This window comes from Sorex fumeus, unplaced genomic scaffold (genome assembly GCF_029834395.1).
Source record: "Sorex fumeus unplaced genomic scaffold, SorFum_2.1 ptg000094l, whole genome shotgun sequence".
In the NCBI taxonomy this organism is placed as follows: domain Eukaryota; kingdom Metazoa; phylum Chordata; class Mammalia; order Eulipotyphla; family Soricidae; genus Sorex; species Sorex fumeus.
In genome coordinates this window covers 403,516-428,593 of record NW_026606151.1, presented here as the reverse complement: position 1 = coordinate 428,593, position 25,078 = coordinate 403,516, and the positions used below count along the sequence as shown (strand labels likewise).

The 25,078-nt window shown below is 59.4% G+C and overlaps 4 protein-coding genes across 5 annotated transcripts; 1 reads left to right on the top strand and 3 right to left on the bottom strand.

The window, feature by feature from the left end:
- Window positions 1–6,772: 6,772 nt before the first annotated feature.
- RING1 (ring finger protein 1) lies at window positions 6,773–10,439 on the bottom strand. The gene is made up of 7 exons (XM_056132459.1): window positions 10,281–10,439; window positions 10,044–10,179; window positions 9,261–9,421; window positions 8,929–9,144; window positions 7,882–8,271; window positions 7,437–7,707; window positions 6,773–7,183 (listed from the first exon to the last, which is right to left on the bottom strand). The coding sequence occupies exons 2-7, from the start codon at window positions 10,119–10,121 to the stop codon at window positions 7,082–7,084; spliced, it is 1,218 nt and encodes a 405-aa protein (XP_055988434.1). The 5' UTR covers window positions 10,122–10,179; window positions 10,281–10,439; the 3' UTR covers window positions 6,773–7,081.
- Window positions 10,440–11,965: 1,526 nt separating this feature from the next.
- Window positions 11,966–14,012, bottom strand: HSD17B8 (hydroxysteroid 17-beta dehydrogenase 8). Its single transcript, XM_056132463.1, has 9 exons — window positions 13,929–14,012; window positions 13,548–13,747; window positions 13,331–13,447; window positions 13,144–13,236; window positions 12,966–13,051; window positions 12,768–12,852; window positions 12,557–12,599; window positions 12,307–12,381; window positions 11,966–12,157 (listed from the first exon to the last, which is right to left on the bottom strand). The coding sequence occupies exons 1-9, from the start codon at window positions 13,972–13,974 to the stop codon at window positions 12,141–12,143; spliced, it is 762 nt and encodes a 253-aa protein (XP_055988438.1). The 5' UTR covers window positions 13,975–14,012; the 3' UTR covers window positions 11,966–12,140.
- A 228-nt stretch (window positions 14,013–14,240) lies between these two features.
- SLC39A7 (solute carrier family 39 member 7) lies at window positions 14,241–17,911 on the bottom strand. Of its 2 annotated transcripts, none has more exons than XM_056132457.1 (8): window positions 17,697–17,911; window positions 17,066–17,456; window positions 16,812–16,980; window positions 16,430–16,486; window positions 16,161–16,301; window positions 15,943–16,083; window positions 15,541–15,737; window positions 14,241–15,132 (listed from the first exon to the last, which is right to left on the bottom strand). In XM_056132457.1, exons 2-8 carry the CDS (start codon window positions 17,450–17,452, stop codon window positions 14,860–14,862), a joined length of 1,365 nt encoding a protein of 454 aa, XP_055988432.1. In that variant the 5' UTR covers window positions 17,453–17,456; window positions 17,697–17,911; the 3' UTR covers window positions 14,241–14,859. The 2 variants fall into 2 exon arrangements, with proteins under 2 accessions (XP_055988432.1, XP_055988431.1); XM_056132456.1 differs by having other exon boundaries at window positions 17,752–17,907.
- A 175-nt stretch (window positions 17,912–18,086) lies between these two features.
- On the top strand, window positions 18,087–24,458 carry RXRB (retinoid X receptor beta). Its single transcript, XM_056132454.1, has 10 exons — window positions 18,087–18,430; window positions 19,049–19,291; window positions 19,693–19,849; window positions 20,214–20,393; window positions 21,682–21,854; window positions 22,208–22,337; window positions 22,500–22,632; window positions 22,737–22,840; window positions 23,091–23,196; window positions 23,290–24,458. The coding sequence occupies exons 1-10, from the start codon at window positions 18,239–18,241 to the stop codon at window positions 23,435–23,437; spliced, it is 1,566 nt and encodes a 521-aa protein (XP_055988429.1). The 5' UTR covers window positions 18,087–18,238; the 3' UTR covers window positions 23,438–24,458.
- Window positions 24,459–25,078: the final 620 nt, after the last annotated feature.

Here is a 25,078-nt window from a genome sequence, read left to right as displayed (position 1 = left end):
AATGCCTGAGAAACAAGCAAGATAAACATCTCCCAAGTCTCCGCAGAGTTTTAGGCACTAATTGGCAAAACTGCTTTACTATGGATCCTGGATTACATCATGATTTAAAAAAATTGTCTTTGTAGTAGTGCTCTGTGCAAGGGATCATTCTTGGTGCTCAGGTGTGTGTGTGTGTGTGTGTGTGTGTGTGTGTGTGTGTGTGTATTTAAGAATTAGCTCAAGGGGCCTGAGATAGAGTACAGGGTTAAATCTCTTGCCTTTCTTGTATCCAGTGCCAGTTCGATCCCCAGCACCACATATGATCCTCCGAGCCCAGCCATGAGTGCACCTGAGCACAGAGCCAGGAGTATGTGTTGGCTTTACTCCTGGCTCTGGATGCAGGGATCAGTCCTGGAGGGGCTCGGGTGACCATACGGGGTGCCAGGGAATGAATAAACCAGGGTTGGCCATCTGCAAGCCAACCTACTCATTTATTATCTCTACAGTGCAAGTATGCATTCTTTTTTTGTTTGTTTTTTTCTTCACTCAGTTTCTTAGAATTTGTTTGTTCAGGTTTTCTTTTCTGTTTTTTATTTTTGGGGTCACACCCAGCAATGCTCAGGGGTTACTCCTGGCAGTGCTCAGGGGACCATATGGAATGCCAGGGATCGAACCTGGATCGGCCGCATGCAAGGCAAACGCCCTCCCCGCTCTGCTATTGCTCCAGCCCCATTGTTCAGATTTTCTATGAGTTCATTTTGAGTACCTTTCATCCAATTTCCCACTCCATCAGCAGCAAGACCTCACCTCCTGCTCCTGCACTGATTAAACTGACAATTGGAGGGGGCCGTGTAATAGTACAGCTTTGCCTTGCACATGATGGACCAGGATTTGATCCCCAGCATCCCATATGGTCTCCAGAGCCCTGTAGGAGTGATTCCCGAGCACAGAGCCAGAAGTAATCTCTGAGCACCACTGGGTATGGTCCCCAAGCAAAAACAAAAACAAACCAAACAAACAGAAAAAAAAAAAAGCAACAACTGCCCGAGGTGAACAGAATCAGCCCCTCTCCAGTAACTGAGGCCATAGTCTACTTATCTTCTGGTGCCTCCGTTTCTTCCTTGTTCCAGCACCTGGGATTTTTACTTTTCCTTTTATGCACTCAGACACATGCATCACATTTCCCCTCTGCTTCACCCCACACTCCTTGCCAGGATGCCTGTAGATTTTCACATCCCTCTGTCTCTCTTGCTTTCGCAGCTGTTCCCTTTTGAGGAATAAAGAAGCTTGGATTTGGAGTGTGCTGAGTCAACTGAAGACTGCACTGCTAAGACCGTGAACCGAGTTATCAAACTCAGATGCCCTGGGTCAGAATCCCATGCCGCTCTCTGAGAGCCTCAGAAAGGGGTGCTGCAAAGCCCCAGCAGCAGGGGCTGGAGGCTTGGGTGAAGGCAGAGATTGGAGCTGGAGGAAGTGGGGAGATGTGCAGAGGGGAATGGTGGCAGAAACCAGCCTGTGGACCTACCGGCTGCAGCTGCTGGAGGGAAAACCATGCTCTCAATCCATCTTCTTAGGGACCCAGCAGAGTGTGGCCAGACCCCAGCCAGACCCCCCTCTCCAGATCCCCTCTCAACCCAAGATACCGGCTCAGTGTGGGGGGAAATCTGTCTGCATTTAGGGATGGTCTGCATCCTCAGGAGGTAGGGACCAGGAGGTAGGGAGTAAGGAAGTCCTGGTAGAGAGTGAGTGGTGGGAATGGGAGTGGGGGGAGAGGGGAGGATGCAGGCCTCTATACTCTGCGGGGGACTTTGAAGCTTTAATCTCAGATCAGTGGGATGGGAGACATTGAATGGGTTTAAGCTGGATGCCTGAGACAGTCAGATTTGCATTTCAAATAGCTTCTTCTTACTGAGAGGAACTGCATCTGCTAGCAAAGGCGTCCAAGCCTCTCCAGCTACCAGAGAAACGGAGCAATGGTACAGTGGGTAGGGCTTGTAGGGAACTGACTCCGATTTGAGCCACAGCTCCATATATAGTTCCTGAGCAGCATCAGGAGTGATCCCTGGGCACAGAGCCAGGAGTAAACCCTGAGCACTGCCAGGTGTGATACACACACACACACACACACACACACACACACACACACACACACACACACAGGTTCAGAGAACTGATTGTGACAGCTGAACCCGAGATGAAGGATGGAAAGATGGGGAAGCATGGATGGAATTGAGGTTTTATTTGCTAGGACTACTTGCCAGGTTCAGTACTGGTATGATTACCACAAATACCCCATCCTATGCCTGATGGTGACATCCATGCCCTGATATCTGCTGGACTCAAGGACAACAAAGTTCTTTAATTGCTTCTTGTATGTGTCAATGATCAGCCTCTCTGGTATCTCAGAAGAAACTGCTTCCCGCCCTGCTCCAGTTCTAACAATTTCAAAGAAGGAATGAAGGTCCACCTAGGCCCCTTTTGTGTGTGTGTGTGGAGGGGGGGGGGCTCTCCTGACGGTGCTCAGGGATGCCAGGCCTGTGCTCTACCGCTTGAGCCACATTCCCAGCCCCTACCTAATCCTCTAACAAGAAGAAAAACAGCAACTTTCCTGCGGTGTGAACCAAAGGAGTAAGTCACCGATAGAACCTTCTACAAGGATGCTGCTGCCAGCTGGGCCCGGCTCTGTGCTTCAGCCCAGTGGAGCTGATGCTAAGCAGGGGCTCTGCAGGAAGGAGCATGAACAGCAGGACACAGAGTGTGGACACAGGGGTGGGGGAGCGTGGGGTAAAAAACTAAAGTGGTGAGTGACATCCTGAGGACATCTGTACCTAGAGACATTTCTAAGCTTTTCTAAGATGTTTCCCAGGTGTCTTTTTCTTTGTTTGGGGGCCATACCCACACCCAGTGTTTCTCGGGGCTTATTCCTGGCTTTATGCTCAAGGCTCTCTCCAGGAACCATAAATTGTGCCAGGGATTGAACCCTGGTCGGCTGCATGCAAGGCAAGAGCCTTAACCCTGTCGAATCTCTCTAACCCTTTCCCTATGTCAACTCCCAAAACCCTATTCTTCAATTCAGTCCAGAACCTCCCATTTCTCCTTCCATCATCACCTACCCTGCTCCTTGCTTTAGTCTCTGTCACCTGTCCTTGGACAAGTGCCACTGCCTGTTTACATTTTTTTTGAGGGGGGTGGGTGGGGGGGTGGGGCTGACCAGCAGTGCTTGGGAGCCTGAAGTCTATTCCCAGTGAGATTCAGCCTGGTGGCTGATGGGTCTGACAGGTACTTAAAATTTAAAATAAAAAAATTTTTGGCCACATCCAGTAGTGCCCAGTTACTCCTGGCTCTACACTCAGGGATCACTCCTGGTGGGTTCGAGGGACCATATGTGGTGCGAGGGATTGAACCCAGGTCAGTGACATACAGAGCAAGTGCCTACCCACTGTACCATTTCTCTGGCTCCCCAAACGTTTTTGTTTCTGGATCAAGCCTGGCAATGCTCACGGCTTACTCCTGGCTCTGTGGTCAAGGATCACTCCTGGTAATGCTCAAGGGACCATTTGTGGTTATGTTGGGGATTGAGTCTGGGTTGGTTGTGTGCCAGGCAAGCATCTTACCTGTTGTACTCTTTGACCCTTGACAGTGTGGCTTGGGCCAAGCCTTGTTGGGCAACAAGGTGACACCCAGGCAGTGCTGGGTTCCAAGGATCTCATCCAGCAGTGCTTGGGGGGCAGGGGTGGGGGACGAGACGGGATGCATGGTGCCAGGAATCAAACTTGAGACTGTGAGACTCCTGCATCCAGGGTTGCATTCTGGTATCCACAAGGTCTGTGGGGCCCGGGGTATGCCTGTGACAGGACAGAGGTCACGCCCCATCCATGTGAAGGCCTGGGCTCCATTCCCAGCGTTGCAACCCGGTGGCCAGAAAAAACTCTCCATCTGCGTTTTATTCTTGGAGTGAAGTGCAGGGAAGCTTTACAAGCCACAGAGCCCCCGCAGGAACGTGACTCAGCAGTGGCACTCTTGTTCTGCATGTGTAAGACCTTTGGGGGTCTTAGAAACAGCACCCAGCAAGGCCAGGAGCAGGTGGAGAGATGAATTATTAGGCATGGGGTCTAGAACTGCAGGACAGAAGGAACCAGCAGGGAGAATAATGGGTTCAGCAAGATTAGTGGGGGACTAGGATTTAATAAAAGGGGCTGTTGTGGAATCGTTATCTCCTTAAAATGATCAAGAAAATCCCAAGCAATCTGATCCATTCTTGACAGATGGTTGGTCCCAGATGGCCCAGTTAAACTCAGGCACACCGGAAATTGGAAGTACCTCCCCCGGGCCCCCCAGCACACCTTGGGATGGGGGATGCTCAGGGCTTACTCTTGGATCTGTGCAGGGGATTACTCCTGGCAGGGCTGGGGGGGGGGCAGTATAGGGTACCAGGGATTGAACCCGGGTCGTCTGTTGCAGAGCAACCACCCTACTCCGATTCTTCTTCGCCTTTTCCCCTTGCACACAGCTGACCCTGGTTTGATCCCGGGCACTATATATGATCCCCCCAACACTGCTAAGAGTGATCCCTGAGCACAGAGCCAAGAGGAAGACCCGAGCACTGCCGGGGTGACCAAACCATCATCATCATCATCATCATCATCATCATCATCATCATCATCATCATCAATTTTAAAGTCACTGTGCTCCCATTGTTCATCGATTTGCTAGAGCGGGCCCAGTAACATTGTGAGACTTGTTACTGTGTTTAGCATATCGAATACTTCACGGGTAGCTTGCCGGGCTTTGCCGTGAGGGCGAGATACTCTCGGTAGCTTGCCGGGCTCTCTGAGAGGGGTGGAGGAATCGAACTTGGGGTCGGCCAGGTCGGCTGCATACAAGGCAAACGCCTTACCCGCTGCACTATCGTTCCAGCCTAATTTTAAAGTAAAGTAGAAAGAGAGAAAGGAAAGAAAGAAAGAAAGAAAGAAAGAAAGAAAGAAAGAAAAAGAAAAAAAAACAGGGAAAGGGTCAGGGTCAGGAAAGCCCTGGGTTTGATCCAGGATATGCCAAGCAACCCCCATCACGAGTGATGGTGTGGTCCAAGCTTCTTGTACAAAAGACCCCCTGGGTTTGTAAGTGGCATTTTGTAGCTGCCCCAGAGAGGGTCGCTACCTCTCTTTCCCCGGCTGCTCCTTACTGGTACTTATGCTTCTGCATGTATCTGTAGCAACCAGCCAAATCCTTTTGTATACTTTGTATCCTGCCTCGCCTAAACCTGATACACAGGCTTAGCGAAGGGGCGAAGGGCTTCAGGAGCTAACTCCGAAGGAGCCTGGGGCGGGAGAGCGCCGGGTCTGGCCGCTGCCCGCGGCGGCTGCGGAGACTGACCTGGGACACGGGCCGGTCGTCCCGCACATGCGGCCATCTGCGCGGCGGTCAAGTGCACAGTGGTGGGGACGGGGAGAGACGAGGGAAATAGAGAGGAGGGAGCGTGAAGATGAGTAGCCGAGGCGGGAAACCAAGGGGCCTGGTCGGGGAAGAGCAGGGACCACACCCCCGCCCCCGCCCCCGCAGGTGCGGGGATAGGGACCCAGGGGTCGGCCGCGGACAGCAGTGGGGGGGTGGGGGGGATGCGGATAGGGACCGCGGGGCTGCGGATAGGGACCTCGGGGCTGCAGGCAGGGGTGTGTTTTGGGGGCGCGGGGAGGGGATTAGACACCAAGGGCCAGAGGCGGGAGTGGGGATAGGGACCGCGCAGGCTTTCCGGAGGGAAACAAAAGGGCAGGAGGAGAGGGGGCGAGGCCGCGGGCGCGCGGGGAGAACGCGGCGGGCGAGGGGTGCCCGGGATGCGGCGGATCCGCCCGCTCGGGCGCTCTCCCGGGGACCTTTCTCCACCACACCCTTGGGTCGCGGCGGAAGGTATGGGGGTGACCCCAGGTGCGAGGCCTGCGGTTCTAGGAGGGAAAGTATGAGCCACAGAAGAAGCGCCCCTGGCTGACCCCTCTCGGCGCCGCCCAGGCTTGAATCAACCCGACTGTGGGTGGGAGGGGCGACGTGAGGGCCCCTAAGGCTGGAGGCTGCGGCGGGGAGCGCGGTCCGGTCCCCTCTCGGAGGCGACACCTCCACTCTAACACCTCAAGCTCGGGCCCAGCCCTGCGCCGGGGCTTAGGAGGCACAGACGGCTTCATTGGACGCCGCGACCCCCGCGACTTCCTCCGTGCGCGTAGGCCCCAGGCTGCCGCGCGGCTGCGAACGCAACCCCGCCCCCTCCCCCATCCGACTACTTTGAGAGGGAGAGGGGCAGGGCCGAGCGCTGGGAGGTCCTCGAACCCCCGACTCCGCCTCCCTCCATCTTCCTGCCACAGACACCAGCTTCTGGGGTTGTGCCACCAATATTTCCAGGCTCACGCGCTCGGTCTCTGGTTTCCGACGCATCTGGCAGTGCCGGGAGCACTTCAGGCTACTCAGGGGAGCAAACCCGGCTGTTCGCGGGCTCCCCAAACCTTCCTCTCTTGTGCCACTTTCCTACTTGCCCTCGGCTCCTCCCGCACTTCAAGCCGAGCCTTTTAGGCTTTCTGGCTTCCGGGGCGCGTCGGGACCTGATCCTGTCCACCAGGCTGGTCGGTCCCAGCTCTCTAGTAGTTGCTGGTTTGGAGTTCAGAAGAATGGGATTTGTACACTGGGTAATCTCTGACATTTCCTTCCCGTTCCCAGGTGGAATCTCCCTGATTCTGGGCTGTCTGCCCCAATCTTTGCTTCCCCCCCCCCCCTTTTAGTACCCCATGATACAGACACACAACTGCAGAGCTCAAAGAAGAAAAACAAAGTAAATTTGTTGTTGTTGGTAAGAGGGAACAGCGGGAGGGGTTCTTCAACCTTCCCAACAGCTCATACAGCTGGAGAGGGACATAGAAAAGACAGTAGATGGGGGTGGGGGGTCACACTGTACAATATAGAAGAATCTGATATAGATATTTTGTATAAAAGCCACGTGTCCTCATTTGTGTTCTCTTGCTGGCTGGCAGAGTTGGGGGGGGTAATGGGGGCAAAGAAGCTAGATCAGGACAGGACACAGGGACAGCCCATGGTCCCCATCCTCTGGCTGTCCCCAGTTGGGTCACTTTGGATCCTTGGTGGGGGCATAGCAGAGTTCCAGTGGCCGCGACACCTTCCAGAACTTCTCATTCACCAGCTCCAGGGTCAGCGAGCCATTCAGTGTCTAAGGAGGGGGTAGAAGAGATGGGCGGGGGCGGCAGGGAAAGTGGGAGAAGACGGGTGAGAAACGAAGGCGGGAATAATGAGTGACCAGGAAGGAGGAAGGAAAAAGGAAATGGACAAGAGCAGCAAAGCCAAGCACAGGATGGAGAAGGAAGATGGAGAGAAAGAAACAAGTGTTGGTCAGCCGGGGTGTCAGGACCAGGGCGGGTTACCAGGTCCCTCCTCCCAGCACACCCCCCTCCCCCAGTTCTCACCGTAAAAGCTCCGCCCCCAGGGGCGATGTAGATGGTGTACTGCTTTTCGCTGACCCCCTCCAGACTGGGCAGGGCAGGCTCTTCAGGGCCATCACTTCCGGGGCCTCCGCCCTCCCCACCCCCCGCCTCAGGGCCCCCAGCATCCGAGGCTCCCCCTCCAGGCCCTCCTGGCTCCCCTGCCTCTTGCTGCTGCCTCCGCTCAAGGGCGATGCGCAGGGCCAAGTACTTGGAGAGATGGTCCACGGTGGCATTCCCGGTGGTCTTCACATACCTGGGGACGGAAAGGGGGCAGGCTTAGGGCACTGCAAGCCTCCAATGGTGGAGGGAACGGGGTGTGGGGGCCTTCCCAAAGGGACTCTGGGTTGGGGTGTCTCTGTGGGTCGGACGGAAGTCTATGTGATCTTGGGTTCAGCAGTGGTTTGGGGGGCGGGGGCAGGGCGCTCACCTAGTCTGGCAGTATTCTCCCTTCTCCACGAGCAGGGGGTGAGGCCGGAACACGAGCTCAATTTCTCCACCTGGCTCCGGAGGACTGGGGGCCCCAGGAGGGCTTGGGGGGCCCAGGGTTCCTCCACCCAGGGTCCCTCCCCGGTCACCAGAGTCTTCAGAACCAGCACCCCCACCCACCCCACCAGCGCCACCTCCCCCTGTTCCTACACTGCTCCCCCCTGCACCCCCGGGACGGGGCCGCTTGGGAGCAGGGCCGGGGGCAGAGTCGGGGGCAGAATCTGAGCTCACGTCCTCTCCATCCCCTTCTCCCTCCCCAGGCTCTCCTTCCCCCCCACTCATCGTGGTGGTCTGATCTGAGCCGGGCATCGGCCGCCTCACGCGCTGGGCCCTGTAGAAGCAAGTGGGTAAGGTTAGAAAGGATGAGGCTTTAAGACTTGCCCCTGCAGCGAATAAGACATCAGAGAAATTACATGACAGCACCTCAGGTTTATTACACACTAACTATGCCGTTCATACAATGCCTCACATAACACGAATTCTATTTTTTTTTTTTTTAAGATTCTATTTGAGACTTAGACAGGGTAAGTAACTTTGAGACCAGAGTCCCTTGCCTCTCCAGACAGGACCTAAGAACCTGCAGCAGAGGCTTGTGGACATGAAGGGTTTCAGGCCCCTCCGCTCCAGACATACTCCATGGGATTTGGCAGTTGGAACCTGCCCCTCTGGTCACTGGCAGACATACAGACATACTAAAGATGTGGCTTTGTGTGTGTGTGTGTGTGTGTGTGTGTGTGTGTGAATCACCCACAGAGTGAATGATGCTCAATCACTCTCCTGACTCCTAGGTGAGTTGATCGTAAGGAGCATGGCCAGTTTCAAACTGCCATTTCCGGGGAGGATGTCAGTCAGGCTCTCCCAGGAGGCTGTGGGCATCTCTGGGGCTGCTCAGGCTCAGAAGGGAGCTGGCAGCAAAGAGCATCAGGAGTCTGACCCAGCTGTCCCCCCAGTCCTGCTGCCCGCCACCCTTCTGTCCCGGCCCCCGCACCTGTGCAAGGCCTGCATGCGCAGCCCCTCCTCGATGCTGGAGCTCAGAGCCTGCTGGTTGTGCAGGCGGCTGAGGCGGATGAGCACCCGGTCTTGGTGGGCCTCGTACTCCTCCCGGCTAGGGTAGATCTTAGAGATCAGCGCGTCGAAATTGGGGTCTGGCCGCAGAGAGCGTTTGGAAACCAGCTTCTTGCGGCAGGTAGGGCACTCCTTATTCCTGGGGGGGTGAGAGAGAGGCCCAGAGCATCAGTTGCCCGCGTGCCATGGGGCAGCCCCAGATCTGTATCTACCCCCCTCCCCCCTCCACCAAGCTCCAGTGATTCCTTCCATTACCCGCTGCGCAGGGCTGTGACGATGCAGTCGGAGCAGAAGCGGTGCAGGCACTCCTTGGTGGTCATCGTATTCTTCAGCATGTCCAGGCAGATGGGACACATGAGCTCTGAATGCAGTGACCGTGGGGAAACTGCAATCTCTGTGCCATCCATGATGGCTTCCTGCAGGTCCCGTGGGGGGCGGGGGGGGGGGGATAGAGTTAGTGGGAGGGGAAAAGCGTTTTCGAAACAAGTGGCTCGTAAAAGGAAGTCCTGAGAAATACGCTATGATGATGGAATCTGAATAGCCCTTGTTGTTGCTACCTAAGGAAGATGGGGTTTATGACAGGGGTGTTGGTGTGTTTTAAAAAAAATGTGGAACAATGGATCAGCATCCACTAAGAGTAGGAGCAGATTCAATGGCCCCTCCCCATTCCAATTATCCCCGAACAGGAGTCAGGGTGCCCGGGGGTGAGTCTTAAATGCACAGACCTATGAGACACTGAATTGAGCTATGGTGGAGATTTCGGTTTACTGTCTCTCAAACAAGGAACGCAATTGTCTGCGCTCCGCCTTTCTGGGGGGGGGGGGCGGGTTTGTCGGATGAAATGCAATGAAACGACAAAGTGCTTTGAACAGATTAAAGGTGATTCAAAGGGGGGGAGGGGATGGGGAGCGGGCCGGAGAAAACGGGCAGGGTGGCAGGGTCCGGAGGAGACGGGGTCGCGGGTGGCGGCGAGGGCTGCGAAGGTGGGGGTGTGTGGCCGGAGGGGCGGCGGGCGGGGGTGGGGGAGGTCCCTGTCACCTGCGGGGTCCGGTGCAGCTCGTACAGACTCAGTTCCCACGTTTTGCTGGCATTCTGGGCATTCGCCGGCGTCGTCATGGTGACGGGGCCCAGACCCCCACCGGGGCTCGGGGCGGCGGCGGCGGAGAGAGGTAGACTGGGGAGCGGGGAGGGGGAGGGGAGGCGGGCGTCAGGGGGCGCCCGGCGCAGACCCCGCCCCTCCGGGGGTCCCCGCTCGGCCCCGGCGCGGCCCCTCACCCGGCTCCGGCCGCCCGCGCTCCCGCCGCCGCGGCGCCGCTCTCGGACCCGCGTTGGGGCCCGGCCGCTCGCTCCCTCGCTCGCTCGCTCGGCGGCCGCGGCTCACACAGCAGCCGCTCCCGCCGCCGCCATGGCCCGGGCGCTGGGGCCCGACGTCACTTCCGCCCGGCCCGCCACCCCGCCCGCGCTCGGACGTCACCCGCCACTCGCGGCCCGGGTGGCGCGCGGCGTGAGGGCCGGCTCCCCGCGCCGCCCCGCGCCCGCGTCCCCCGGCGCGGGCCCCCCGCTTCGGAGGGCGGGGCCTGGGACCGCTCGGACCCCCGGCGGGGACGGCCGGTGGGAAAAGGGGCCGCCTCCCTCCCCCACTCCCGGGTCCCCGCGGAGCCGGCCCCGGTCCCCCCCACCCTCCCACCCCGCTGCACGCAACTTCTCGGTCACCCCCAGCCCGGGATGCCGCGGGGTGGGGGGATCCGTCGTCGCCTCACTTCTCCGGTCCTGTGAACGCAACTGCGTGCCGAGAGGTCCGGGACCCCCTTTCCCACCCGGGGCGCTCGCTGCCCCCACCGCCTGGCCTCCCCCTACCCTCTCCGACCCCGCTCTCCCCTCGAGGTTTGGGGGCGGCGGCTCGGGACGTCCAGACTCAACTCTCGGCCAGAGCCGGAGACTCGAGAATTGCGTTTGGACAATCAGGAGCCGCGGCCCGGCCCGGGGGCGGGAGGCGCCACGGGAGGGTCGGGGCGATGGAGACGCCACGCGGAAGCAGGGGCGCACGCACTACTTGGGGTCCCTCTTGGGGCGGGGGCGTGCGCGGCAGACGGGGCTGAGTGTCTGGAGTGGGAAGCGGGCAGAAACCCCCTCTAGAACTGTGAGGGAAGGGGACGGGGAGGGAAGGGAAGAGGAAGGGGCAGAGCGACCCCACCGAGGGCAGGGGGATGAGAGGGGGTGCAGCGGGGAAAGAGGCCCTGAGGGGCGTCCCGTCTCCTCCAGCCTGAGCTCGGCCTCCCGGCCTGGGGCTGCAGCTGCCAGGGGGTGGCCCGTTTCTGGGACAAGGCAGATGTGGGTCCCCTCGCCCCCGCCCCCGGGTTCCCCCTACTTCCCTGTCCTCTCCTTCAGTCGGTGGCCAGTCCTTATGTGGGCTCCTGAGTCGATTAGCGCGGACCCCCTCCCCTTCCTCCTCCTCCCAGCCCCCTCCCTCTGCGCTCCTCCAGCCCCTTTCATGGCTGGTCCATTCCCCTAATCCTGGCCCCCTCCCCTAATCCCCCATCCGACCCCAGGCCGGCTGCAGCTATTGTAAGGTGGAGAGAAAGGGGAGGGGACCTGGAGAAAGGAGAGGGTGGGGGGAGGACCACCTGTTCCAAGACCCCCTTCCAAGACCAGAATGGACACCAGGATGAGGCCTTGGAAAAAAAAAAATCACCCCTGGGGGACCATAAGAACTCAGGGTCTGGGCGGGAGGGGATGGGGGGACTGTAGGGCCAGTAGAAGGGGTTGGGGTGGAGACCCCCCTCCCTCCCCAAAAAGCCCAGAGTGTCACGCAGACACAGTGACACACACTCTCCTCTCACACCCGGTGGCGGGGGTTGCCCTGGGAGACCAGACAGTGAAAGGGAACAATCCTGCGGGAAAGGGAAAGGAGGGGGAGGTGGGGAAGGGTCTGAGGGCTTGGACACAAGAAGAACCGGAGGTGGCAGGGAAGAGGATTTGGAATTTATTAGGGTCACAGGCACCCCTGCCTCCCAGATTCAGCATTCCTGAGTCATACGCTGGCCACCCCTTTTGTGGCCTGGGAACTCCGAGTCCTCGTCAGTGGGAGACCGGGTGGGGTGCGGGGGAGCAGCAGAGTCCAGGGTCCTTGAGGCGCTACATGAAAAGACCGCCTGGGAGGGGCAGAAACACTTGGACAGATGCACTGGAACGGGCTGGGAGCCCTACTTCAGGGCAACTTCTGCCCTTAGTGGCTCCACCGGTTCCCACCCCCCATCCAGGTCCCCTTTCGGCCCTTTCCCTCCCCTCTGTGGCCTCATACCGGTGACTTCCACTGAAGCCCCTGTGATGTATCCACTGTCTTCAGATGCCAAGAAGGCGACTACATCTGCCACATCTATGGAAACGGGGAGGGTCAGGGACCTAAAGTAGTTGTCATCTCCCACCAGAAACATGGTCTCCTCCTAATGACCTGCTCGCTCCTCCCCCATCCCAGTCCTGGTGAAAACTTCTGGAGGTACCATAAACTCTGGGATCTTTGTATTCAGACCCCCTCATCATTCAGTGCTCACCCTTAGGGTCCCCCATATGTCCCATAGGGATCATTCCAGTCACCTGTAAGGAGACACGTGTGCGTGTAAGTTTCATGGTGTTTTGGGTGGAAGGAGTTTGCCACACTTTCTTTTATCCTCATTCATGACTCACTGCTTGCACCCTCCTCTTTGCCAGACACCTCCCTGTGGTCCAGGCCACTCTGCCTGCTGCTCCCCACCAGTCGCCTACCTTGTCTAGCACTTTCTGTGGCACTTTCTGTGTCATTGGTGTTGTAATGAACCCTGGGAGGACTGAGTTACAGCGGATCCCGTGTCTGTGGAAGGGAGAGTGGCCGCTGTCTCTGGAGAGGCACTGGACGCTGCTCCCTTCCTTGGGCCCCCCTCCCCCTGCTCCCACACCTTGGCAAAGGCACCCCCTGCTCCCCACCGTCCAAGCTCCCGGGCTGCAGTCTGTGTGAGCCCGATCACTCCAGCCTTGGATGCCGCGTAGTTTGTCTGTCCCACGTTCCCCACCTATGGGTGAGTCAGACATCTGGGGTTAAACCAGCAGTCCCAAGGCATGGGCGCTCTGTCCACTGGGCCAGGCTGACCTGTTCCAGCCTCACCTTCCCTACAATGCTACTGATGTTGATGATGGAGCCGTGACAACCACTGGACACCAGGGCCTGGGCTGCAGCCTGAGTGACTAGGAAGATGCCCTGCGGGGAGAGAGTGACAGGGACAGGCCATCTTAGCCAGCAACCCCCTCTCCTGGCAGGAAAGGCCGCAAGTCACAGAGGCACAGGTCACCACCTTGAGGTTGACAGCTATGACTCTGTCCCAGTCATCTTCAGACAGGTGGAGCAGGAATTCATCCCTGGTGATGCCCGCACAGGACACGACAACAGATGGCGGGCGAGAATAGCAGGCCTGTGGGAGGGGGAGGTGACACACCAATCAAGTCCCGAGGGCCTTAGAGGGGCGGCGGCGGCGGCGGCGGCGGCGGCGCGGGGCCGGGCCCAGGCTTCACCTGCACTTGCTCCAGCAGGCGCCGGGCGGCCCCCGCCTCCGACACGTCGGCCTGGAAAGCGGCGTGGGGCCTGCGGGGCGGCCCACCCAGCAGCCGCACAGTCTCCTGTGCCGCTGCCCCGTCCAGGTCGCAGGCGGCCACGGCGGCCCCTTCTTCGGCCAGGCGCACGCTGACCGCTCGGCCGATGCCGCTGCCCGCACCTGAGTGAGAGAACACGCGGGAGAGAGGGGGGGCGCGGGGCGGACCCGCGGGCAGAGGTCAGCAGTGCGCCCGGCTAGCAGAGCCCGCCCCTGGGGCCAGAGGTCACAGCGACTGCGGGGGCCCCCAGGACTACTCGGGCACCGGGCACCCCAACCCGCCCTGGAGACCCGGCCCTTCAACCTGTGACCAGGGCAAGCGCGGAGCGGAGCCGGAGCTGGGACGCCATGGCGGGCCGCCGCTGGGCGGGCCGCCCAGCACCGAGCCAATCCGAGCGCAGAAGGGGTGGGACCAGGACAAAGCCCAGCCAATGGGAGCCCGCTAGTCTGTTAGGCCATCTGGGGCCGCCAGCGCAGTCCGACCTCCCACCTCGGGGGCGTGGCCAGGCACCACAGCTGGGGGCCTAGGGAGACCAGGGAGCATGGGACCCCACTAATCCCCCCTCAGTCCCCCGACCCTTCCCCCACCAAAAAAAAAAGAGACAAAGGCTGCGCGTGGGGCGGAGATTGAAGGACTTTATTGCTAGTCACCACCCCTCCCCAAGATTCCAACAGTGATATAAAAAGAATAGAAACAAAAAAAAAATCAGGCCCTAAGATTAACAGCCCCCCAACCCCCCTCCCTCATCACTTCCAAATCAGGCCACATGATTGATTGATGGTTATCCCTCCTGTTGACTCCTCCTGCTACCACCACTGTCCAGGGCTCTGGTCTTCCCTTGAAACCTCCGATGTGGGAGGGAGGGAAAACAGAAGTCAGTGTGTGGCAGCTTGGTCCTCAAATAACTAATGGGTAGGGGACTAGGGTAGGCCACCGTCCCCGCTCTGTACCAGTCTTCATGGCCCTCCCCTGACTTAGCTCCCCAAACCCAACAACACGGTCAGCGCGCGCACACACACACACACACACACACACACACACACACACACCTTATGGTCCCTCTCCCTCTCACCTCTACAAAAGCCAACAAACCTTCCCAACCCTCATGCCAAAGTCAATGCTGCTCCCTTGGCAGTTCTCTCTAGCCAGGGCCCCCAACCTCCACAGGACTCTAACCTGAAGGACCTCGTGGCTAGAGGTTTGGGAGTGGGGTGGGGGTAGCTTATCCCACCTCTCACTCGAGATGGGCAATCAACACCATCATGGCAACGCCCCCCAGGAGCCCCAGCACTTCCAGAAGTGACTGCAATGGTGACGCCTCCCTCAACAGCTCAGGCAACACAGATACTGTCGCTATGTAGATAAAACCACCTGCGGTGAATGGCAGGACCCAGCCAGGCCCCGTACCACCTGCAACTTCACTGCCCATTGCTCCACCTTCAGTTAGGAGGGCACAGGCTGTGCCTGCCAGTGCCCCTATTGCCGTCAGGAGTTGCAGACGCATCGCCTGGTGAGCAGAAAAGAGAGAGGCACTCACTAACATCGAAGGCTTATTGGCAATTCGTATATGGCTGCTGGGTGACAGGGATGCAGAGAAAGAGTGTCTTCAGACACAAGAGAAGGAACAGGAAGAGGTGGAGAATAGATACTGCCCGAAGAATCTGACTTTTCACACACCTTCCAATTCACTGGGTCTGGGTGGAAAGGGGGTTACAAAGCCATTACACAGATGGCTTATGATCACAGTCCAAGACACTAGGAAATAGAAGGCAAAGGAAGGGAACTCCTTTCCAAGGGATCTGATATTCCAAACAGTGTGACTTGTCTGGAACTAATGAAGGCAGTCTTCTTTGAAGAGGGTGAAGAGCAAGCAAAGGGCTGAAGGCAACCATAATTGGTTCACATTACCACGAACCTGCTTTTTGCTACAGCCAGATTGGACCAAGATGGCAAAGTCCCCAACTTCATGGGGGACTTCGTGCAGCAGGACAGTCATTGTAGTCACGATTCCTAGTGTCTGACCCCCTCTAAATGAGGCACCAATAGCCAGGCCGTCGGTAAAGTTATGTGCCAGGTCAGCAGCCAGATTCAGGTACCCCGATACACGGAGATCTTGGACAGAAGGGAGAGGAAACAATTAGAGGCAGCGCCCATTCTACTGAGCCTGGGTCAGCCCCAATCACGACTCTCACTCAGGCACCATTGCATACCCAGTCCCTTCCCGTTTCCCAAATACCTGTCATTACCCACAACCCAGACTCCTAGAGACCCACAATGACCCGACTTGCCAGAGCTGATCACCGACCCAGGTCCTCACCTGACCCTCCTTTTTTCTCTTCAGAATTCTGAAGTCTCACAGGCCCATCTTTGGGTGCTGTGTGTCCTCCTTTCCTTTTTCGTGACCCCCCTCCTTCCTTTTCTTCTTCCTCTGAGCTCTGCTTCTCCTTTGAAGAACGCTCTACGGCAAGGAAGAAGTTGGTAAGCATGGGGCATCTAAGATGGGCAAGATGATGTCTGGAATCTTCCTAGACTCACCATGTTTTCCATGTCCATGACTCCCATGGCTGTGACCATGTCCATGTCCTCCTTTCACATGTCTTACAAATTTCTCCACCACCAGAAAGGCGACAATTCCACCCAACACCCAGAGACCGACTGACAGTATGGGACCCTGGCCTGGGGATGGAGAGAGTGACACATTAAGGAGGTGAGGATTCTGGATTCTTTCTCTCCATGGGCAGGAGAAGAGGAAGGGACAGACCTTCCCCAGCACCCCAACCTGTGTCCATCCACTCCCTCCTCACCACTGTGGGAATGTCCATGTCCTCCAGGCTGTTCCACAGGGTGATGAGAATGAGGTTCTGCAGGAAGGGGATGAAAGGCCTAATGAGGGGTTTATCCCATGCGAGCCTGATATTGGAGGAAATGTCAGGAGACCAGGAATCTCGGGGAAGCTAGCCTCTTGTCTCTTGTTTACATTTTCTTTTTTTTTTTTGCTTTTTGGATCACACCTGGTGATGCACAGGGGTTACTCCTGGCTCTACTCTCAGGCGTTATTCCTGGCAGTGCTCAGAGGACCATATGGGATGCTGGGAATCGAACCCAGGTTGGCTGTGTGCAAGGCAAACGCCCTACCTGCTGTGCTATCTCTCCAGCCCCCTCTTGTTTACTTTAGAGGTCACTTACCCAGGGCATGAGGGATGAGGTGCAGGAAGGCATCTCCTAGGAGCCCACCCGAGGCAAAACTAAGCAAGATCTGGAGCAGAGAGCGATGCCGGGGGGAGTTTGACTCCACAGGTATGAGAAAGAGGACAAAAAATGGGGCTGCAGATATCAGCACTGTGGCGCCTAGTGCCTGGGGAGAGAGAGAGGGGGTCAAGTGGTACAGGGATTCACAACAATCCAGAGCCATCCCCTCCCCCCATTCCCTGGGGACTCACATAGGCCCAGAGAGTGACACTGTCCATGTTCTGCTTGATGCCTGGAGCCCTAGACTCCCCAAAGCTTCCATGGCTGTGCTCATGGCTATGGCCACGGTGCATGTCCTCATGTGAATGTCCATGGTCGTGACCGTGGGTGTGCCCGTGCCAGATGCTTTCGTGACTGTGTCCATGGCCATGGTCATGGCTATGTCCATGGCCATGGGCATGGCTGTGTCCATGGTGGAAATCCTCATGTGAATGCCCGTGGCCGTGGCCATGGAAGTTCTCGTGCAGATCGTCGTGCGGGTCTCCGTGACCCCCGTGTCCGGCCACTAGCAGCCCCAAGGCCGCCCAGATCAGCAGTCCCACGGCGACCCTGTAGGGGGGCCCCAGGCCTCTGGCCATCACGCTGACCAGAGGGACAGAGACAGTGACTCCACTTGACCCTCAACACCCATACGGGCTCCACACATGCCCGTCATCCACTTCCAAGGCTCATGCCCCCCCGCCCCCCGTTCCATTCTGTCTCCACCCACGGCTCGTTCTTTTGATCCCGCAGTCCCTCCCGGATGTAGGGCCCCCGGGACACCGTTCTAGGCTTAGATCCTCCACTCTAGGGACTCTCTGGGCCCACGTCTCTATGACCCACCACGTGCGGGGAGCGGCCTGGGGAAGGACGGTCGCGAAAAGCAGGGAAGTCTCACCGGCCCCGGGATCCTCTTCTTTCCCGGTTTGCTCGGACGTGGCAGTCACGCCTCTAGCTCCCGCGAGAAGAGGAAGTTCCGTTCCGTCCCCGTCCCCGACCCCTTTACCAACATGGAGGCGCTCGGGCAGCGGAGCGGCGCCGGGCGGCGGCGCGCATGCGCGGGCGTGGGGGCGGCGGCGGCGGGCCGGGCCGGGCCGCTCACAGGCCCGCCGCGGCCGAGGGGGCGGGCCCCGGCGCCGAGACTTCCCGTCTGTACCAACATGGCTGCCGCGGCGGCGCTGTCATTTTGGTACCGAGCGGAGCGCAGCGTGTAATCCGACCCGGTCGAGGCCAGTCTCTTTCTCGGTTTTGCTTTCCCTCGGGGTCTCCCTCGTGCTCGGCTAGTCCCCCGGCAGCCCCCGGGGGCCCCCGGGCCCCTCGGCATCCCCGCGCTCGGCCGGGCGGCATGTCCTGGGCCGCGCGCCCGCCCTTCCTCCCGCAGCGGCATGCCGCGGGGCAGTGTGGGCCGGTGGGGGTGCGAAAAGAAATGCATTGTGGGGTCGCGTCCCGGTGGCGGCGGCGGCGGCCCTGGCTGGATCCCGCGGCGGCGGCGGCGGCGGCGGCGGCGGGAGACCCACAAAGCCCGGAGCCGGAGCCGGGGGAGGCTGGACGGGACGGGATGGGCGACAGCGGGCGGGGTGAGTGTCCCGGCGGACGGGCTGGCGGGCCAGTGGCCGCGTTATCTGCCCCCTCCCCCGCGCCTGGCCGCGTCCCCGGCGCTCCCGCCCCCTTGTTTGTAAACACGCGTCTCCTCCCGGGGCCCCAGCGCCCTGCCCCCCGGGGCGGGGCGGGGCGGGGGCGCCGCCGAGCCCGAGGCCCTGCGCGCCCGCTCCCCCGGCTCGAGGACTCGGCATTTGCAGGCGGGTCCCGAGCCCTCGGAGGGGTGTCGGGCGCCTGTCCCTTTCCCGGCACGTCCCGGCTCCCAAGCTGGACGTGCAGGGGCCACTTGCGCCAGCCACCCACGTGCCGCTTGACCCCCCGAGAAGCCGCTGGCTTTGGGGTGACCAGATGCGTTATTCTGATTTTTTTCTCGCCTGAACTGCCCTCCTCTCCCCTGGGGACCCCCCTCCTCGCCACAACGGGGACATCGGCTGTTGAGTGATAACAGGGTGTCGCTGGACTCGGGATGAGTGCGCTGGGCTGGCGTGGCGCGGCGGGCAGAGGGCAATTGGAGTTGGATGATGAAGTGAAAACTCATGTTCTCTTTTTGTCTCCTGTCTTGTGTGTGTCTGTGCTTTCGTGTACCCCTCCCTCAGACTCCCGAAGCCCAGACAGTTCCTCCCCCAACCCCCTTCCCCAGGGAGCCCCTCCCGCTTCTCCTCCCGGGCCCCCCCTACCCCCTTCTGCAGCGGCATCCCTTGGAGGCTCAGGGGCCCCACCCCCAATGCCCCCCCCCTCCCCTAGGCTCCCCCTTCCCTGTCATCAGCTCTTCCATGGGCTCCCCTGGCCTGCCCCCTCCAGCGCCCCCTGGATTCTCCGGGCCTGTCAGCAGCCCCCAGGTGAGAGGTTGGGGGGGGGGGGCGCTCTTTAATTCCTCTCCACTTTAATTTCTCTCTGGCCCTGGCGACCCACTGACTTTCCCACCCTTTGAGATCTGTGGTCTGGGGGCAGCCCTGCCCTTTTAAGGTGACTGACCTTTCATTGCATGCTACCTTCCGCATACTCTGAAGAAACCCGGACATTCGTTCTTCTGGTTAATGGAGATCTGAACCATTCAGGGCCGGTGTTACAGTTTCAGGGAGTCTAGTCTCTTGGGGGTCTTGCCCCAGGGGTGGTCCTACTCACAGAGTGGTGTAGCTGGTGCCCTCTGGAATGTGTAGTGAAGGGGATGGGGGTGGGGGGAGTAGGAATGGTCCCTTTCCTCTTGTGACCTCTCTGTTTCCCCACCCCCCCATCCCAGATTAATTCAACAGTGTCGCTCCCTGTGGGTGGGGCTGGCCCCCCTGAAGATGTGAAGCCACCAGTCCTAGGAGTCCGGGGCCTGCACTGTCCACCGCCCCCTGGTGGCCCTGGAGCTGGCAAACGACTGTGTGCAATCTGTGGGGACCGAAGTTCAGGTATGGGGCTCAGAGCATCATCCGGAGGGGAGAAGTGTGCCGTTCAACTCCCCCCAAGGGGTCCCTTGGGCTGGAGGGGTTACCTTGGAGCCAGCAGGCTGAAAACACCTGATGAGTGTGCTGGAACCTGCAGCCCAGAAGTGGGCAATGAGGAGGAAGGAGGGGTGGGGGGCTCTTGTCAGGTCAGTGAGCAGCGAGGAGGGGATGGGACTGCATCATCTCTGGTGTCTGAGTGCCCTGCTCTGTTTGATGAAGACCGAGAAGACAGACTCTGTGTGTGTGTGTGTGTGTGTGTGTGTGTGTGTGTGTGTGTCTGTGTGTGGTCTGCACACAGCCTTTTTGCTGCTGTTTCGTCCCCATGCAGGCAAACACTATGGGGTTTATAGCTGTGAGGGCTGCAAAGGGTTCTTCAAGCGAACCATCCGTAAGGACCTGACCTACTCGTGTCGAGACAACAAGGACTGCACGGTGGACAAGCGCCAGCGGAACCGCTGTCAGTACTGCCGCTATCAGAAGTGCCTGGCCACGGGCATGAAGCGGGAGGGTAAGGGCCTGCCCCCTCTCAGCCTTCGCTGGGCCCCGGGAAATGAGGGGGAACTTTCAGACTCTCAGGGAAAAACGGCACTGTTTTTTTCCTCTCTGTCCTCCAGGGGGCGGTATTTGATTTCTCATGTCTCTCTACCCTGTCAGCTCATCTTCCTGGTTCTTGGACCTGGTCTAGTTGGCCACCTGAGTTTCCTTTTTAATGGTTCTGCCTTGTTTGCCTCCCTGGTCTGCTGTAGGGAAGGATGACTTGTCTTCTTCAGTGGTGGGACTTCTCTAGTTGCCCTTCCTCCCCCCTCTTTTTTTCGGCGGGGAGGGGAGAATCACACCCAGCGATGCTCAGGGCTTACTCCTACACTCAGGAATTATTCCTGGTGGTGCTGGGGATGCTGGGTATCGAACCAGGGTCAGCTGCGTGCAAAGCAAGTGCCCTACCCACTGTACTATGGCTCTGACCCCCTCTTCTTGACCCAGTGTTCCCTCTCTGGTCCCCATCTCCCTGTTGTCTGTAGTCTCTTCTCCAAACTGGGAGTCGACCCTTGTAAGCGGCAGACTTTACTGAAGACTTGCCTGCCTTCTCTTTCTTAAGTCTCCTTCTGGAATTCTGAGAGAGATACTTGGGAGAATCTCTTGGTCCAATCCCTGATTTAGAGAGGGTGAGTGTGAGGGCTGCTTAGCCAGGGTCGTCAAGTGAAGAGTGGCAGGGCTGGGGTCAGACTCTATCTCTGATGACCCCGGACACTGCCTTGCCTTTAGTCGCAATGCTGGATTCGCATTTGATTCAGATGTGACTTGCTGTGTAATGTGTAAACGTGGACAAGCTGTTTAACTCCCTAAGCCTCGGACTCTGTAACAAATGGGGACCGGGATGGAGAACGAGTGCAGGGGTAAGGCTTTCGACAGTTCCATCCCTGGCACTAGGTACAGTCCCCTAGTACCGATAGGAGTACGGACGGGTGGGTGTGGCCCCAAAAGAACAACAACAACAAACGGAGACAAATAACAGGTCCCTTGCAGTGATTGGATGAATGTTACAGCGTGCGTGGCACATTTCCTAGCATGTTGTAGGGTCTCCACGTAAATAGCAGTTTTTTTAATTTTTCTAATTCCTTTACTCTCCCTTTTCTTTCTTGGACACCGTCTCCGTTGTTTCCGTGACGTACCCACTTTCTGCAACTATTCCTACAAACATCTATGAGCCACGAGACCCTGAGAGTCCTGAGGACAGTCTGGGAGCCCCTGAGGGCTGACTGCTGATTTTCTACTTTTTCTTCTCCCTTCTTCCCTAGCGGTACAGGAGGAGCGTCAGCGGGGGAAGGACAAGGACGGGGATGGGGAGGGGGCTGGGGGAGCCCCCGAGGAGATGCCTGTGGACAGGATCCTGGAGGCAGAGCTGGCTGTGGAGCAGAAGAGTGACCAGGGCGTTGAGGGTCCCGGGGGAACCGGGGGTAGCGGCAGCAGCGTGAGTGATGGGTTCAGTCCACTCTCCTTCCTGGTGGGGGCGCGGGGGGCAGGAACTGAGGTCTCTCTCCCCCTCCTCTCCCAACTAACACGGCCTGGGCCTGGAAGCGCTGTCAGACACGGTCTGTCAGACATCTGAGGCGGGGGTGTAGCTTCCCAGTAACCCACTGGCAGAGCCAAAGGCAAGTCCCAAGTCTTCGTTGGAAGAGAAGGCCTGATGGGCAGGAATTGCTCTAGGTGGGGATTGAAGAGAGCCTGAGTGTAGGGAGGGAGTGTCAGCCGCCTCTAACAAGTGTGGGGGGACTTTCGGTGTACCTCCAAGCCCTTTGTGACCCTCACGTTCGTCTGCTGCAGCCAAACGACCCCGTGACTAACATCTGTCAGGCCGCTGACAAGCAGCTGTTCACCCTGGTTGAGTGGGCCAAGAGGATCCCACACTTTTCCTCCTTGCCTCTGGATGACCAGGTCATATTGCTACGGGCAGGTCAGTGCCCTTGACGTTTGTCCCCTTGCTGGTGTCCTTCAGTCCCCGCATCCGAGCTGAGTTCACTGGCCCTGCCGCTTCTTTTCCTCTCCCCCTGCCTGATGCGCTTGTGGTCCCGGGGCCTGATCTCCGGCGTCTGCCCCTTGCTGCCCCCCTGCCCAGGCTGGAACGAGCTGCTCATTGCCTCCTTTTCCCACCGATCCATTGATGTCCGGGATGGCATCCTGCTGGCCACGGGGCTTCATGTGCACCGCAACTCTGCCCATTCGGCCGGCGTGGGAGCCATCTTTGACCGGTCAGTGGCCGTCCGCTAGGTTGCTGTGTAGGTGGTGGGGGTGGTGCTTATAGACTGGTCCGTGTCCAAGGCTGGCTGAGCTGTGACCTTTGAGTGACCTGCAGGTCCCTCTCCAGGGTGCTGACAGAGCTAGTGTCCAAAATGCGTGACATGAGGATGGACAAGACAGAGCTGGGCTGCCTGCGGGCAATCATTCTGTTCAATCCAGGTAAGAGGACTAACCCTTGGCGCCCCCTATTCTCCGGAGACGACTCAGGTCCCCAGCTAGCCCCTCAGTAAGACCCTCAGCTCAGGTGCTCCCATGACCACTGCTACATCCCCTCTTTGACCCTGTCCCGTGACCCCAGCATGCCCTACAAGCCAGGCGTCTAGTGACGGGCAAGTCAGTAGGGCCCGAAAGGGGTGCACGTATGTTTTGATTTAACGTGTTGTCCTTGTCCTCTGCTCTGCTGTCCTAGATGCCAAGGGCCTCTCCAACCCCAGTGAAGTCGAGGTCCTGCGGGAGAAAGTGTATGCGTCCCTGGAGACCTACTGCAAACAGAAGTACCCGGAGCAGCAGGGACGGTGAGAGCTGGGGGCTCTGGGCAGGGGGTAGGTGGGGGGGGGCATCTGCAAGAGGGTGTTCTAGCTCTCAGCTGCTTCTCCTCTCCCCCTCAGGTTTGCCAAGCTGCTGCTACGTCTTCCTGCCCTCAGGTCCATCGGCCTTAAGTGTTTAGAGCACCTGTTTTTCTTCAAGCTTATTGGCGACACCCCCATTGACACTTTCCTCATGGAAATGCTGGAGGCTCCCCACCAGCTGGCCTGAGCCAAGACCCATATCCAGGACCGGTCCTGGGGCTGGTGTTGGAGGCGTGTACTGGCTACAGGGATGCGGAGCCTGGAGGCGCGCTGGGGAGGGCCTGGGTCCTAGAAGGTCCTAGAATCTTGGTGGGTGCGGAGGAGGCACGGAATTGAGACCTCTGGGAGGGGTTAGGTGGGGTCTGTAAAGTCTCTGAGGGTTTTCTCCATGCCCCACGTCAGAGGGGCTCTGACCCCCGCGAGGACTGGACCTCTCCAGTGGCCTTGAGGCTCTGAATCTGTCTGGGGCTCCCACGATTTGGGGTGATTCCTTAACCCTGGCCTGGAATGATTTCTCCCCTTCCCCCAGCACAAAGCACTGGCCTTGCGCAGGAGTTTGCTTCCTTCTCATCTTCCTTTCCACTAAACCCCCTCTGAAGAGTGGCAATGGGAACTCCCCAGAGATGGCCGTTGGGGGGCAGGCCCCCCAGCTGAGGATGTGGGAGTAGTGCTCCCACAGTTCTTCTCTCTCGCCCAGCCCAGCAGACGGGCTGCTCTGGAGGAGGGCGCTGGGGGTCCCCCGCACCCTGCGTCCTGTCCTGTCCACCGTGCCCGCTCTCACTTTACCTCTTGCAGTCAGACTGAAAGAAAAGGGTGGTGGCGGGGGCGCTGGTGGAGACCAGGAACTGGTCTGCTTTCTCATTTCCTCAGAGGATAGAGACTTGCAGTTAGACTCAAAGAAGTACTGTACTTTCCCGGTCTGGCGGAGACGTGCGTGGGGCAGGAGGGGGTCGCGCCGCGTTGCTGCCCTTGAACCCTCCCAGCACCGGCCTCCCGCGGGGAAGGGGCTGGGGAATGCTTTGGTGAGCAGACCCCCCCACCCTTTCGGCACCCCGGGTCCCCGCCGTGTGGTCGGGGGCACCGCGGAGCCTCGGAATCGAGGGGAGACCGCCTGCCCACCCGCCAAGCGGGGTGCCGGGGCTGCATGACTTCCGCCCGGCAGCCCTCTCCCGGGGTCCTTTTCCCCACACTTTGACTCACATAAAATCGCTTTCAAATTAAAAATCGCTGTTTTCTCGACTGAGGTTGACTCCTGGGGGCGGGGGGGGGGGCGCCGCCGCCGCGGGTGGGGGACAAGGCGCGCTTTGTGGGGCGGGCGCGGAGCGGGGGTGCCCGCGGGGCGGGGCCGCGCTCAAAGGCGCCTTGTTCGGCCGCGCGCGCCCCGCGCCAGCGGGCGGCGGCGCCTGGGCTCGCTCGCGGCGGCTCCGCCCGCGGCCCGGCACGCCCGCCCGTGGGGGCGCCCCGGGCGCGAGCCCGTCCCCGCGTGACCCCGCTCCCCGGGCCTCCGGCGCCTCCGCGGCGTCCGGGCCACCCGGACCCCCGGAGCCTGTCCCCCGTTCGCGCCCCCTCGGGCCCGTCCCGTCTCCCCGCCCCGGGGCCCCCCGCGCCGTCGGGCGGGCGGCGGTCGGCTCGCTATCTATAGCCGGTCTATAAATACCCGGCCCGCGGCTCTGTAATTACGGCGGGCCGGGCGGGGGTAATTACGGAGCCCTGATACCGGGAGCCGCGACCCTCCGCCCGCCTCGCCCCTCCCACCGTGCCCCGGACCCCTCCCGGGCTCTGATGCGCGGGGGCTTCGCGCAGGCTGCGGGAGGGCTGGGACTGGACG

Coding starts and splice junctions, on each gene's coding strand:
- RING1 (XM_056132459.1), bottom strand. CDS start 10,121: ATGACGACGCCGGCGAATGCCCAGAATGCCAGCAAAACGTGGGAACTG. Junction 9,145..9,260: donor GTCACAGCCCTGCGCAGCGG/GTAATGGAAGGA, acceptor TCACCCCCCCAG/GAATAAGGAGTGCCCTACCT. Junction 7,708..7,881: donor GGAGAATACTGCCAGACTAG/GTGAGCGCCCTG, acceptor TTCCGTCCCCAG/GTATGTGAAGACCACCGGGA.
- HSD17B8 (XM_056132463.1), bottom strand. CDS start 13,974: ATGGCGTCCCAGCTCCGGCTCCGCTCCGCGCTTGCCCTGGTCACAG. Junction 13,052..13,143: donor TCAGTAGCATTGTAGGGAAG/GTGAGGCTGGAA, acceptor ACTCACCCATAG/GTGGGGAACGTGGGACAGAC. Junction 12,382..12,556: donor ACATATGGGGGACCCTAAGG/GTGAGCACTGAA, acceptor CCGTTTCCATAG/ATGTGGCAGATGTAGTCGCC.
- SLC39A7 (XM_056132457.1), bottom strand. CDS start 17,452: ATGGCCAGAGGCCTGGGGCCCCCCTACAGGGTCGCCGTGGGACTGCTG. Junction 16,981..17,065: donor GTGTCACTCTCTGGGCCTAT/GTGAGTCCCCAG, acceptor CTCTCTCCCCAG/GCACTAGGCGCCACAGTGCT. Junction 16,487..16,811: donor CCTCATCCCTCATGCCCTGG/GTAAGTGACCTC, acceptor CCCTTCCTGCAG/AACCTCATTCTCATCACCCT.
- RXRB (XM_056132454.1), top strand. CDS start 18,239: ATGCCGCGGGGCAGTGTGGGCCGGTGGGGGTGCGAAAAGAAATGCATT. Junction 22,633..22,736: donor GTGGGAGCCATCTTTGACCG/GTCAGTGGCCGT, acceptor AGTGACCTGCAG/GTCCCTCTCCAGGGTGCTGA. Junction 23,197..23,289: donor TACCCGGAGCAGCAGGGACG/GTGAGAGCTGGG, acceptor TCTCCCCCTCAG/GTTTGCCAAGCTGCTGCTAC.